The 14,215-nt window shown below is 36.8% G+C and overlaps 1 protein-coding gene across 1 annotated transcript in view; it reads left to right on the top strand.

Annotated features, from left to right (window-relative positions):
• The window catches only part of ADGRG6 (adhesion G protein-coupled receptor G6), a 129,508-nt gene that overhangs the window by 94,877 nt on the left and 20,416 nt on the right, over positions 1-14,215 (top strand). The window contains exons 15-21 of the mRNA XM_006915419.3: positions 1,775-1,894; positions 3,492-3,537; positions 4,917-5,023; positions 8,650-8,777; positions 9,483-9,751; positions 10,913-10,994; positions 13,143-13,426. Of these exons, the coding sequence (XP_006915481.1) occupies positions 1,775-1,894; positions 3,492-3,537; positions 4,917-5,023; positions 8,650-8,777; positions 9,483-9,751; positions 10,913-10,994; positions 13,143-13,426 (1,036 nt within the window). The remainder of the gene's footprint in view (positions 1-1,774; positions 1,895-3,491; positions 3,538-4,916; positions 5,024-8,649; positions 8,778-9,482; positions 9,752-10,912; positions 10,995-13,142; positions 13,427-14,215) is intronic.

Genomic DNA, 14,215 nt, shown 5'->3' with positions numbered 1-14,215 from the left:
AGGAAAGACTGTTTAAAAAATGAGCAGCATTCTTGGCTTTAATCAGTTTTCCCATTAGTATTTCAAATGACCTTTGGCCTTCACACATTCCCAGAGTAGGGTGGCATTGTGCTCAGCACATATTATCATTTTTATTGGCATCATTTCTAGATACTAGGAAATCCACTGCCAGCAAACGCCGGTGACCTCTGGTTGCCTTTGAAAGTACAACCCAGTCTAGAGCAGTTTTATTCAGCCATTTAAAAAAAAAAGTTAACTACTAAATTGAAGATACCAGTGTATATTAAACAATGAGATGTATGTAAGAGAAAGTGGCAAGTCTCAAGGAAATAGACTACGGGTTTCTAATGGATCTGCCCTGTATGCCACGTGTGGAGGAATGGCAAAGTCAGCCACAGGTGGTAAAGGGAATACTGTGGAATCATTTACAGTAATTAATTCCAAAACTTTAAAGTTTCATCGACAAATGTATTAAGAGCGAGCTATATAAAATTTTTGAGTAGATTAAGAATATAATTACATGTTATTACTCTGAAGATTTAATAGCCATGGACATACAAAACTGCATTTGTCAAAAGTATTTGAGGCTTACAGTCCTGTCACCTTTAAAAACAATACAAAAAATGCCATGGGTGTCACAAAATGTGAATGGAGAGACAGATGGTGGGGCAGAGGGTCTATTTAAAGGAGAGATTGAGCCCAGTGGGAGGGGTTTGCAACAACTCTTAGAGTTGCAAGAATTTGTCATTGTTTTATTTTGAGTCTTATCTTCATCACACCATCTTTTCCTTCTCTTCTGGCATTTCCCAATCAATGTTGTTATTAGGAAACATATGTTTGGTTTTTAAAGTAAATTTATAGCAGGGAGAAACAAATTTAAGGGTTCTGTGGTTCTCCCCTCACATAGTGAACAAAGTATGAGTTGGTTTTTTTTTTTTTTTAAAGAAAAGACTGAATATCCCCAAGCCATAACTGACTTTATTGAGAGTGACCACACCAAAGTAATAAAAAGCTATATTCCAGATGCCGAGATTGGTTTGGCATTTAAAAATCCTGCAATTATTCTGAAACAACTAAGTTTATAAGCTGCAATAAAGAAATTCAGGAGGTTTGACAAGAAACACAAGGGCCAGAAGAAAGGCTGTCTCACTGGAGAGACAGTCCATTGGTCCCAGTCATTTTGTACACAGATTCACTAATTTGGTTTCTTGACAACCCTCTCTCTGAAGTGGAAGCTACAGATGCCAGCAAGTATACAATCAGGGATGGTAAAAGTTCCGCATGGGGCTTTAATCCAGTAGAGTTACAGTTAGTTTAAATTAGTAAACACATCAGGCTGTTGGCAAGATGTGAAAGATGAATTATTTTTGATTTTTCACACCATATTTTCTTCATACTTCTCTAAAGGAAAACAACTTCATCTATTTTCTAGAGTAGGGAAGTGATCTAATTGTTTCACAGCTTTTTATGAGTTTATATTATTTATGGGTTTGCATTGTTTCAGATGTTAACTGGCTGGCATCAGTCACAGCAATCAAGAATGAAGTTTTATGAACATTGCCTTGCTGCATTGGCTCATAATGTCCTCTCAATGTATTTATTATAATAAGGGAAATAGAAAAGCTGTTTCAGGAAAGCCAGCAATTTGAGCTTATAAACAGGATGTTCTATAATTGAAGATCTTAAGTGTAAAAAGTGCTGACAGTTTGCTTATTTTGGAGCAGCAAAATAAAATAAAAGTGTGTACTTCTGACTAATACACATGTTTTCAAAGGATGCAGAAACCAAGAAAGGCACCTTAGTGAGTTATGTGATGGCCTGCAGTATTGGAAACATAACTATCCAAGATCTGAGGGATCCAGTTCGAATTAAAATCAAACATACAAGAAACCAGGTAAGAAAATCCTACAAATAGCAGTGGAGCAGAGGCAGAGTATTTCAGAGCAACATGGGATCATTTTTTCCCCATGAAAAGAAGAAACTGGCACTTTTTCTAAGGGGGACAGTTTTCCCAAAAGAGGACAACAGCTCGTCAGGTAGTACTGTAATGCCATGGTAAATGGTGACAACCAGAGAAAATTAGTCTTATTCGGAATTCAATAATCAGGAGAATGGGAGTGAAGAAAAAGGCCACTATTTCTAAGAAATGACATATATTACTTGAGATAAATTAGGTGCAGATGCAGTTGTATAATCCTGCCATGAAAAGTTTTTTGTTTTGTTTTAACATCGGAGATCATTGCTACTGGGAAAGCAGAAGGCAAACAGGTCGACTTATTTTTTGAGAGGTTAGCAGTTGTCTGAGATCTTGGCACATGTTCATTTTTGATTGCTTAATTACCCTTGCTCTCATTTGTTTATTTGATAAAAATTATACGGGGGTTTGTATTGTTCCAGGTGACCCAGGCACAGATTTTTCTCCTTTTTATAGAGGATCCCAGTCACGATTCCACTGTTTATTAGGCAGGCAGGAAGGCAGGCGGGAAGTGAGCTGCTTGATAAGGACTAAGGCTTGAAAGTTAAGTCATCTGAGAACTAGCTCTGCTTTGTCACGGAACCCTCTGACCTCCATGTTTTACCCTTGGAACTCCTTTGTTTCAGGTCCTTCATCCATACATAATTTTTTTTTTATTGTGATAAAATATACATAACACAGTTTACTATTTTAACTATTTTTAAGGGCCCGGTTCAGTCACATCAAGTAATACACATTGTTCTGCAGCCATCACCACGTCCATCTCCAGAACAGTTTCATATTCCTCAACTGGAGCTGTGTTCCCATTGAACGATGACTCCCCATCTCCCCCTCCTCCAGTCCCTGGCATTCTACTCTCTGTCTCTTTGAATTTAACTACTCTAGGTACTTCATTTAAGTGGAATCATACAGTATTTGTCCTTTCGTGACTGGCTCATTTCACTTCACATAACATTTTCAAGAGTCATCCATATTATAGCATGTATCAGAACTTCTCCTCTTCTTGAGGCTGGATAATATTCCATTGCATAATACATATATCCCACGTTCTGTTTGTCCATCCATCCATCGATGGACACTTTGATTGCTTCTACCTTTTGGCTATTGTGAATAATGCTGCTGTGAACATGGATATGCAAATATCTATTTGAGTCCTTTCTTTCAATTCTTTTGGGCTTATACCTAGACATAAAGGAGAATTTTAAAGATGAAGTAGGATTATAGTATAAAGAGCTTTCTTAAATGCTATAGCATTTTGCGATGGGACATATATGATAACCTTTAGATAAATGGGTAACACAGTTCCTCATGAGGTTATAGTTAGTTTTCACTCCAGCTCTTTGTGAGAGGAGACCTCCCTAGACTGCCTGCCATTCTTCAGTCATGTTGGCATGACTAATGCAGACCTACTTCTTTTTGAAAACCTTAGCATATTACTCTTTTCTCCTATTCAAATCATATGATTTTCTATTTATTCCAAATGCAATTTCACATGTTTATTCTTATGTTAATATAGGCAGTGCCTCATCCCATCTGTGCCTTCTGGGATCTGAACAATAACGGTACGTTTTAAAATATTGGCTGTCTTAATAACAACGGAATTTTAAACATTGTACATTTTTAAACATTGTGCAATTTTAAATGTTTTCCCTTAATTCTACCCTAGACCAGAGTGAGCCACAATATAAAGATGATGGCAACTGAGCTGCAAATTTTAGTTTGAGGAGCTTAGGAAGTAAATTCTAAAAAAAAAAGTTGCTGTAACTTTTTATTTGTTGCAAGAGGAAATAGGCAGGCCAGACTTTTTTTTTAAAATCAAACAACCTCTTTGATTTCAGTTATTTATTAAATAGAGTATGCATTTTTATTGCCATTTTAGATTAATGTCAGTGTACATTTGATCTCGTTCTTCTGGGTCACTTTGGAGGATATTATTTGATATTCACTAAGCATATAATTAAAAATCCAGCTTGCAGATTTCAGATTATGGGATGAAGCACACTGAAGGACTGTAGATACAAGGATGGTTATAATGGATATATATTACTTGAAAGAAATGAATTGCCTCTAAAATGACATTTGACAATCAAGAGAGAAAGGCAGAATTAAGAGGTTGATCACAAGGTATAATGTACGAAAATCTCTTCAGAGCCTCTCCTAAGGGTCACCTTCCCTTGGGATTGATTCCCCAATAGGATAATCATCAACAAATAAAATCAGTGCCAGTGCAGGATAACGCTTCTTGGTCGAAATGTAGTCTGAAGATATCCAAGCCTCTTTGTGATACTCTTTATCACAGCTGGAAAGATTTTTGTTGTTGTTGTTCAGTTTTCAGTTACATAGTTTTGAGACGTTCCTGATTTACTAGATACATAGTTTAAAATATTACCTTTCAGTCTTAAAATATGCTTTAAATATATGAGTTGCTCCACACCATACCATAAAAGTCAGAACAGGGATATTAAAGGCATTTATCATAAGTTGTCACCATGTGTGACTGCTGTGCACATAATAGCATATTCCAAGAGAGACTTTCTTTGTTCTCATGTCTTCACAAAAATATACTCACCCAAGGGGAAAAAATGTGTTGATCTCCAGAGACTTCATTAGTATATAATGCATTCAAAAAGAGATATTCTTTTTATGGGGGGTTATTTTATAATTTATTAAAAATTAAACTTGAACCAAACTTTTGCAGAACCCCTGAGACACTTCAATGGATCACAGCTGAAAATCACCTACTAGATAATCTCTAGCTGCCCACCCAGCACTAACATTCTGTGATTCCAGGGATCTAAAGTATTCTAATTATTGGCAGTTTTACAGATAAACTATAAGGCAGAAGAGATTGAGGCGTATTTCTCTAACGAAGATGTCATCCACTATAGAGAAGGAATGACCTGCTGTTATTTTCATACTGTTTGTTGACTTCCTCCCGCAGAAGGTTCTGGATTTTGGAACACATCAGGATGTGTTGCACAAAGAGATTCGGACGCAAGCGAGACGGTCTGCCTGTGCTACCATCTCACACACTTTGGAGTTCTGATGGTAGGGGAGGATTTCTAAACTCATTTTGAAATGATAGAATTTTGGAAGGCATACTTTTATGTGTGAGTCAGCCTTTTTTAGCTTATGTATTTGGGGAATTATTTCCAGATAATTTTCGTCTGTGCCCTGAATCTTGATTCTTAATGAAGAATATAATTAGCAGAGATTATATATAAAAACGTGCAAAAGTAATTATAGAAAAGAACTCTACTTTTTTTCCATAGCATTAACCGTGATGATAAATAATCTTAGAAACCAAAAACTGACCAGGAGACCATTAAATTAAGAGAGAAACAGAGTCAGGGAGACAGAGAGAGGGAGGGTAAGAGAGAAAAGTTAAAGAGGAAGAAAATGTTGGGTTTTACTAACATGGAAGGGAACTGTGAAAAGTTTGATCAAAAATGTTCTTTCTTGTAATATTTTATCACTCAATATATTTGAATGTTACTTTGTACCAGGCACTGTGCTAGGTGAGCAAGCTGTGACCCAAAATAACCGCTATCCTCCTTCTGGAGATCACAGCCTGATAGGACAGACCAGTGACAAGGGTCACATGGAGTCTTTAAGCCTGCAAGAGGGATGATGGGTGTGACATTTCTTTCACTATTAGGCCTTCATATCATTCTTTCCTTCCTTCTTTCCAATGGCCTTGTTTTAATCTCATTAGCCAGCCTTTCCATGGTTCTAAACAAAAATTAGATTGCATTGACATATTTTTTTCATCCCACCAAATTTTTAAGCATTTCACTACATCCAATGACTTACTTGAATTCACCCAGAGATTCATAGCTTTACCTTATACCTGATACACTTGTGCTTTTGCAGACACTTTGCTGGTGCCCAGTGCCCCACTTCAGATCATAGCAGAGCCATTGTTTCTATATAGTTTCCATAAAAGGATCAAACCATATTTTGCTTTTTTAGTGGGAAATGCGAGTAATGTGTGCTCAGGCAATAAAACTATTCGAATTCAAATCAGAGACATCAGGTTATGTTTATCCCTTTTCTTAAATCTTACACCCACTTCCTGTGGGACTGGGAGGAAGCAGTGAAAACTGTGGAATGTAGTATTTGGCTCATGAATCTATTTGGCCTATGTAAATGGCCATTGTCCTATGGCGACCCAACAAAGTTGTAATTTTCCTGATAGTCCAATACATAAATGCTCTGCGGAAGAAGAACAGGCCATTTAAAAAGACGACAGTCATAGAAAGTAGCTTTTTAGCTTTCTCAAAATATAAATATTTTTTTCTTTACCGCTAGAGAATGGAAACAATTAAACTGTGGCATGTTTTCGCTAAGCGATTAAAAGAAAAATTTCTCAGTTTTCTTTCATGCTCTTTTTCAGAAAACACTTATTTTGCATGATTATTCACTCAGGTATATAACCTTTCGCTTAATGGATTTAACTATTTTAGCCGTGTTTGAGTGTGTATGTGTATGCTTGAGCATGATTCTGTGTGTTGTAAGTCTACTATCAGTTAAATGGATAAGAGTAACACATGCACTATTCAGAAATGATTTATATGTAACAAAAGTTTGGCTTCCCATTACTTTGAATGGTCAGTTTCTTCATATACTGTTTAAGTATATGAGTTTGTAAATATATATTACTTTTTCTGTTGCCATCTGATTAAATAACTAGTTTTACATGTATTTGGACATATACACTTTTTTTAAAAAAATTTTTAGTGCTATCTCTCCGTTTTCCATGCTGGCTGCTTTTGTGGGATTATAAACAGCTGGACGAAAACTTTTCCAGAATTTATCTTCTGGCAATGTGCCCATATCCTTTCAGCTTTTCCAGACCACTAAAACTTTATTAAGTCTTTCTTGATTTACAAACTTTATATTCACTTGTATGAGATAGTCCCAGAATCTACATTGCCCTGTGACACATGCACCATGTGAGAAGTCTAAAAAATGTACTTTAGACCCATAATTGTATCTTCTAATACACAAATGTATGAAGAATTTAATATCCCTGCTACATTTCTTTGTAGTAAGACTGATTTTTGTATTTTTAACATTAGTACATTGTCATGTTGGCTACCTCAGAGGAATTAATATATTTTTTTAATATCCTTCATTCTCTAAAAGTACAAAACAACATGAGAATTGTGTGTAAATGTGTATCAGTGAACAGCATTATTTTATTTAATTCACATTTTAAGTCGTGGCTTTAATTATGGCTTGCAAGTCAACTGCCTAACCTAGTTGGAGCCAGTTTTTAAACGGTAATGACAAATCACTTGGAGTTTCAGCAAGACCATTTCTCAGGCCTAATGAAATCTTGGACTAACGAAAATGTTGGTTGAGGTAACTTATCTGTGAGTCAAGTGGCATTGACTCAAACCCCAACCCATGTGCCATGAGAGTCCCATGTCTTCCCAGTGTTCTGAGGGATTCCAGGGAGAAGTTAGGGAAAGTTGCCCTTGACCCTGAGCCCGTGCACCTGCCTAATTCTATCACCGTGTGTTTCTTGGTGTCATGGAGGTACCGTCCCTGCTCCTAACTGCATCAGCCAAACCTGGAACTAAGTCCCATCTCTTCATTCACACACAGACATGCACATACAAACACCACTTACTGTAGGAGGCTTTTATGTGAGTACCAGATTTTATTGACATTTTGGTGACTATTAATGAAAATAGAATGAAAAACTTACAAAATGGACATTTTAAAAAATAATTTAAGACCTAAAAGTTTTAACCAGATATTCTTGTTGGAATATGTCCCTTCTCCAGGAAGGCTCCATTACGAACATCTGCATAATGAAGGGGCCTTTCCCCTCCAACCAGGATTGAGTGGTTGGTTTTAACTCATGATTTATCCTGTCCCAATTCCTCAATTAAGGGAGAAAAAATTTTTTTCTACCAGGCCCAGACTTTGCAAATCTGCCTCAGTATAGTAAAGTTAATGCCTCTTATTAATATTCTAGAAAGCGTTTACTTCTTTCCATTCCACAACCACCCCTAACACTTTGAATGGTGCCCTTTAACATCTATAGGAACCAAAAATCTATGACCCCAAACCTCTAAAAAAACTTCTAAAAATAGATAAAGTCCACCCCACCCCATTTATACCAAGCTTTGGAATGACAACACTTCGCAACCTCAGCACCATGCTCAGAACCCAGCAACCACAGTGCAAGCACCAGCCTCTGGCCATCTGCTGGCTGAGCGCCTGCCTACTGGCCAAAGAACTCAGGGCCCACCTGAGGGCTTGGCCATGTGGAGGACCACCATGGCCTCCATTTGTACTTGTGCCGCCAACCCTGCAAATGTTAGGAATGGGCTTGATAAATATGTAAGGCAACAACCTTCTCTCCAGTTTCTATTGGGGAATCCAGTGGTTTTACTCTTCAAGTTATACTGCTGTGCAAAGAGCTTGGGTAACCAGGTAAAGAATAAAAAGCAATATGTAACTCCCTCAATAGTACTACATTTTGTTTCATGGCGTGATCCACAAGAAGATAAAAAATAAAATTTCAATACTGTTTTATACTTGTTTTTAGCAGCAATGATTGAGCTGAGATTCTAAGTGCTAGCAATAGACTTTCCAATAAAACAAACAGCATTCTCATGAAAAGAGATTCTTACAGCTGCTTCCCATGTTTTGTGTAGGATCTTCAAAGAACATCCTCACACATAGATGCAAGAAACACTAAAGTTCTCACCTTCATCACCTATATTGGGTGTGGAATATCTGCTATTTTTTCAGCAGTTACTCTCCTGACATATGTTGCTTTTGAGTAAGTATTTTCTATCTGCTAAACCCAGTGCTAACTGTTCTAAAACACAAATAAGAATATCGCCTCAGCTTCTAACAACTTTTATGACCTTTGTGAATCATGTAGGTTGGTTCAGTTTTAATGTTCAGGTTTCTTGTAAGATATATCATGTAATATGAATTTTCTAGCTATAGCATTCTTAACTTATAATCACTGTATTTCTACTGATAAAATGCATTTGAATCTAACATGTAGGTCAATAAAAACTATATTGAGTGCTTTTTATATGGTAAAGGATGAAAACATTTGTTTCATAATCTTATAAAATTAGTCCTGAAACAGGAAATTTAAAAAAAAAAAGATTTTTACCTCATTAAATATAAACTTTGAATAATTTTAGGGAAATCATTTTTTAACAAAAATATCATTTTTATAACTGTAGAATTTTTCTGGATTAAAAGAAGTCAGGCTGTTGAAACCAATTGGAAATTTTATAAACAATTGGAGACTGTTTGGAAATATAATTAATATTTTTAAAAATCTTTATTTGCAAAATACTCATAAATATCTTTAGCCCTCCTCCTAGTGGAACCATGTTATAAAGATAGTGCCCCCTAACCTGCTACGGACTGTATAAACATGAATTTACTGCCTGTGCTTTAAAGGTTTGTTTACAATATTAGTTCTCATATATCTTTCCGGTTTTTATTTATTTATTTTTTTTAGAAAATTGCGAAGGGATTATCCTTCCAAAATCTTGATGAACCTGAGTACAGCCCTGCTGTTCCTGAATCTCACCTTCCTCTTGGATGGCTGGGTCACCTCGTTTCATGTGGATGGGCTCTGCACAGCCATCGCAGTTCTGCTGCATTTCTTCCTTCTTGCGACCTTTACCTGGATGGGGCTAGAAGCAATTCACATGTACATTGCTCTGGTTAAAGTATTTAACACTTACATCCGCCGATACATACTGAAATTCTGCATCATTGGCTGGGGTAAGCCTCCTAAAAGGTTTTGTCTTTATTTGCACTGTCATGGGAATTGCCAGGTGCTCATAGGAAAATGGTATTTCAAAAGAATAGCACTGCTGAAAGAAACTTCAAATTTGCAAATGATGTAGATTTGATATACGTATCTTATGGGTCTTCCTCAAACAGGACTTTTAAAAACTGTTCAAGAGTCCTCACTAAATTCAGGAGTAAAGGAAAAAGCCCTAGGTCCAGAGTCACCACAAACTAATTTCCTATGCCCAGAGCCAGCCCATCCAGGCCTGAAGAAGCAGCTGGCAGACAGTGCTGCATTTCTATTATGTTTCAAAATGTAAAGGCCAGCTCAAAGTCCTAGCCACGCTCACTCCCAGACACATGCCCATGTCCTGGAAACCAGAGAGAGAATGTTATTTTTGTGTGTGCACCCAAAACACTGTCAGCATTCTTGCCTTGAACTTCTTAACGTGATTCCTCAGCCAGACATGGAGGGTTGTATTAGCTTGTTTGGAATATTCTAAATGGGCTCGTTTCTTTATCTGGGTTTCATAGCGCACAAGACATTTTAGAGCTTTTTCACAATCTCTTTTTCAAATAGGAGTATAGAAGTATGAGACATTTCCATGATCACCATTTTAGGAGGCATCTTTCAAGGCTAAGGTGGTATAGCTTCCTCACCAAAATATGCATGGAATTACTTTATTTATTTAGTCTTGAGAGAGAAATGAAGACTATAAAGACTTTATAGTACCATTGTTTCTCCCCTACTTTTTCTAAAGACTTTTCTTTTATAGAAAGAGGTAAAATAAGCTGCAGTTCTCTTACTGTCTAACAGGCATCGTTAATGAAAGCACATTTGCTGGTTCTGGATTCAGTATAAATCAGGTTCTGGTTCTCTAGTAGGTACCAGTAAACAAACAGAATATTTAAATAGCTGCCATTAAAGAGTAGGTTTTAATCGTTTCCAATAAGAGCTGGATGTGCCACACAAAAGAGGGGATTTTATTGTTTTTAACCAAGTTGCCAGTTCTAAGAAATTTGACTCTGTGATATGGAGTGGTTTTTTTGTTTTTTGGTTTTTTTTTCTTTTTCCTTGCTGTTATCAGTCTTATAAAGCAGTTCCAGATGCTTCAGAAAAAAGTTGTTTTTGTCATGGTTTTTTAATAACAGGTTTGCCTGCCTTGGTTGTGTCAGTCGTTCTAGCAAGCAGAAACCAAAAGGAGGTCTATGGAAAAGAGCAAGGCAATGAATTGTAAGTAATAAAAACTTGTTGGGAATTTATTTGCGATGAGTGTATATTCTTTGTTTTCTCATGTTTAGTATGGGTTTCCATGCCAATAGTGTGCTTCTTACTTTAGCATTTTGAAATGAGTTTGCAGGTCTTTACCAAGATCTTTTCTACACTGCAGATTAATTCAGCTGAATGTCCTTAACTGTTCAAGCTGCTTGTCCCTGTTCATGTTGTATTCTGTCATCTGGGGAAAGAAGAAATCTAAGATACTGTCTTCTAGGCCAGAAAACCCATTCTGTTTGAGGATATTCCATAATCCTTACACCTTCTTAAATTCACACACATATTTAAGAGAGTTAAATAGCAATATCAGACACCGAATGGTTCATTGGCAATATGAGTTTTATGTGGAAATGCAGAGAATGGAGACATCAGTGAGTCTTGAATAATTTGGAAGATTCCCTCCAGAATGTGAGATCATCGAGGCTAAGATTTTTATATTGTTCACTTTGGGCGGTTAGTTTTCTCATATTTTAGTTAGCACATACTGAGTACTCGATGAATATTTATTGATTGATTGAATTACTGAATGACTGAAGAGCTTGCACCTGACTGTAATGCCACATTTCTGCTTACATTTCATGAATGGGCAACACTTTTTTTATCCAATCCCGTCCCATTCTCTCATGGCCTTCCCTTCTTTTATGTTTCCAAAGTAGCATTCAAAAGACCCCACAAAAAAACAGTGGAAAATAAAGGATCCAGGTCAGGAATTTCAGGATCCTAAGGGGATGTCCGTATGTAAAGAAATATTAGCTTCCAGGATAAGCAGTGTCATTTGGGGAAATCTTTGTAATAAGATATATTAAAAGTAAAAGTTAGTGCATAAGTTCTAAATAAGGAGATTTTAAAAGTATGTTAGTCAGCTCTTATAGAACTTTAAAGTACATTTAATAAATTGCTATGCCATCAACAACCGTCATTTACTGAGCATGTACTATATGCCAGGAATCATGTTAGGTTCCAGGATTCAAAGACATTCAAGGTAACTTTCGCTTTGTGGCTGTCATGTTCCAGTGTGGAACATAACCCGAAATGATGGCCATTTACACTAAAATTTTGAGACGAATTTAATTGCCTTCGATAATTCATTTAATTTTCAAGGTACCTGGGAATTTCCATAGTATTATTAAGACTGCAAATTGTAGTATTTGTTAACTTTACTCATGGAATACTTTACACATATTAGTTTTTAAATTACTTTCATCTGTCTTCTGATCTTTATATCATTTGAATATAAAATATATCCTACCTCATCTCATAAGAATATTGTAATCAATGTAAGCCTTTGAATTGTGCATGAGAAGTGTCATTATAAGAATATCGCAGTTTTATAATAAGGTTTTGCCTCAACTAGACCAATTACATTAATAAAAATGATTTCGTCTGCATGTCTTAAATAAATAGGAATTTGCTCTTCTCACAATTATGCATGTCTTAAATAAATAGGAATTGGCTCTTCTCACATGACAAGAAACGTGGAAGTAGCCAACAACTGGCATTGATTTTATGGCTGAAAATGTCAGTGCCAGCCACTCTGCAGCCCTACTGGCCTTTATCTCATTGGATATAAGATGATTTCTTCAGCCCCAGAGCTAGCTTTCATGCTCGAAGTAGAAATAACAAATGCTAGATGAGTCTATCAGAAATAGCTCTCCCCCAGATTCCTTAGCAGACTTTGCTTTGATATCATTTTGTCAAACGCTGGCCTCGTGATCACCCCTTCCATACAAAAGAAATTGAGAATATGAGTACTTAAATTTCCCGTTCTCTGGAGCACATAACAGAAAAGGAGATGAGACATGGTTTCAGGTGAACCAACCAGGAGGATTTTCATGCCAAGTCAAAATTCAAGTAGCCACCTTGTTTTCTTCTTAACTGTTGACTTAAGTAACTAGATATTAAGATGGTAGCTATCCAAAATAAACAAACATAAAAAAAAAAACATGAAAAACATCAAAAAAGAAACTGAGGCTCAAGAAAATGAAGTGACTCTCTGAAAGTATTTGAGAAAAGCCAAGCTGCGAAAGCTGCAGAAGTCAAACTGAGCCAGGTAAACAGGACGTGGTAATAAATTTCTTTTTTCCTTGTTTCTTCTTCTTCTTTAAGCTGTTGGATTCAGGATCCAGTTGTTTTTTATGTGACCTGTGCTGGGTATTTTGGAGTCATGTTTTTCCTGAACGTTGCCATGTTCATCGTGGTGATGGTGCAGATCTGTGGGAGGAACGGCCAGAGGAGCAATCGGACCCTGCGGGAGGAGGTGTTGAGGAACCTACGCAGCGTGGTCAGCCTGACGTTCCTGCTGGGCATGACGTGGGGATTTGCTTTCTTTGCCTGGGGACCCTTATATGTCCCTTTCCTGTACCTCTTCTCCATCTTTAATTCATTACAAGGTAAGATAAATGGTACCTGGACAATTTCCACTTTCTAATTTTTTCATATTTGCAAACAGCTTTCCTGTTGGACAGATGCCCACACTAAGTTTCTGGCACTGAGCATAGTTTCAGGCACAGGGTGGGTACTCTTAAGAAAAAGGTCTTGAATAGAGAGATTAGGTAGAATTTCGGTTTGTTTGTTTTCAGAAATGTATCCCAAGCACGTAGGACAGTACCCAGCACATGGTAAGTGCTCAATAAACATGTGTTGTTGCCTGAGTGGACGTAGGCAGGGAGGTGTCCAACAGGAAGTTTAAAGGGATGCACAGATAAGTTTCAGCCTTGAAAGTCTTGCTGAATGGTGGTGCTGCTCATGGAACCTCTTCCTGTGGGGTACCATTCTTGGCATGAAGAATTTTTAGGCTATATGCAAGGACAGAATAATTCACCTTGATTCATTCCTTAGCTCCTTGGATTTCAAAATAAATACCAATACACTGGTTAAGAAATGTCATTTTTTTTTCATGATATATGTCAATAAGTTCAACAATTTAACAGACAGTTGCCAATGGCCCACTTTGTGCAGAAATACAAGGCTTCCTTCAAGGACTGTCACGCTTCTGATCCGTATACAAACCCTAGTGTACTCTGATGGATATAATTTTAAGTGAATAGAAATCTTTTTTTTTTTTTAATTAAATGACATTCTTCAGGACATTCGAAATACCATTTTGATAAACTTCCTAATGTTCAGGAGCACCACAAGGTCCACACTCTAAAAGGAATAAGATGACAGTTTGGAATCTT

The sequence above is a fragment of the Pteropus alecto genome, unplaced genomic scaffold, assembly GCF_000325575.1.
Source record: "Pteropus alecto unplaced genomic scaffold, ASM32557v1 scaffold185, whole genome shotgun sequence".
Lineage (NCBI taxonomy): Eukaryota > Metazoa > Chordata > Mammalia > Chiroptera > Pteropodidae > Pteropus > Pteropus alecto.
This window is presented reverse-complemented; position numbering and strand designations above follow the sequence as displayed.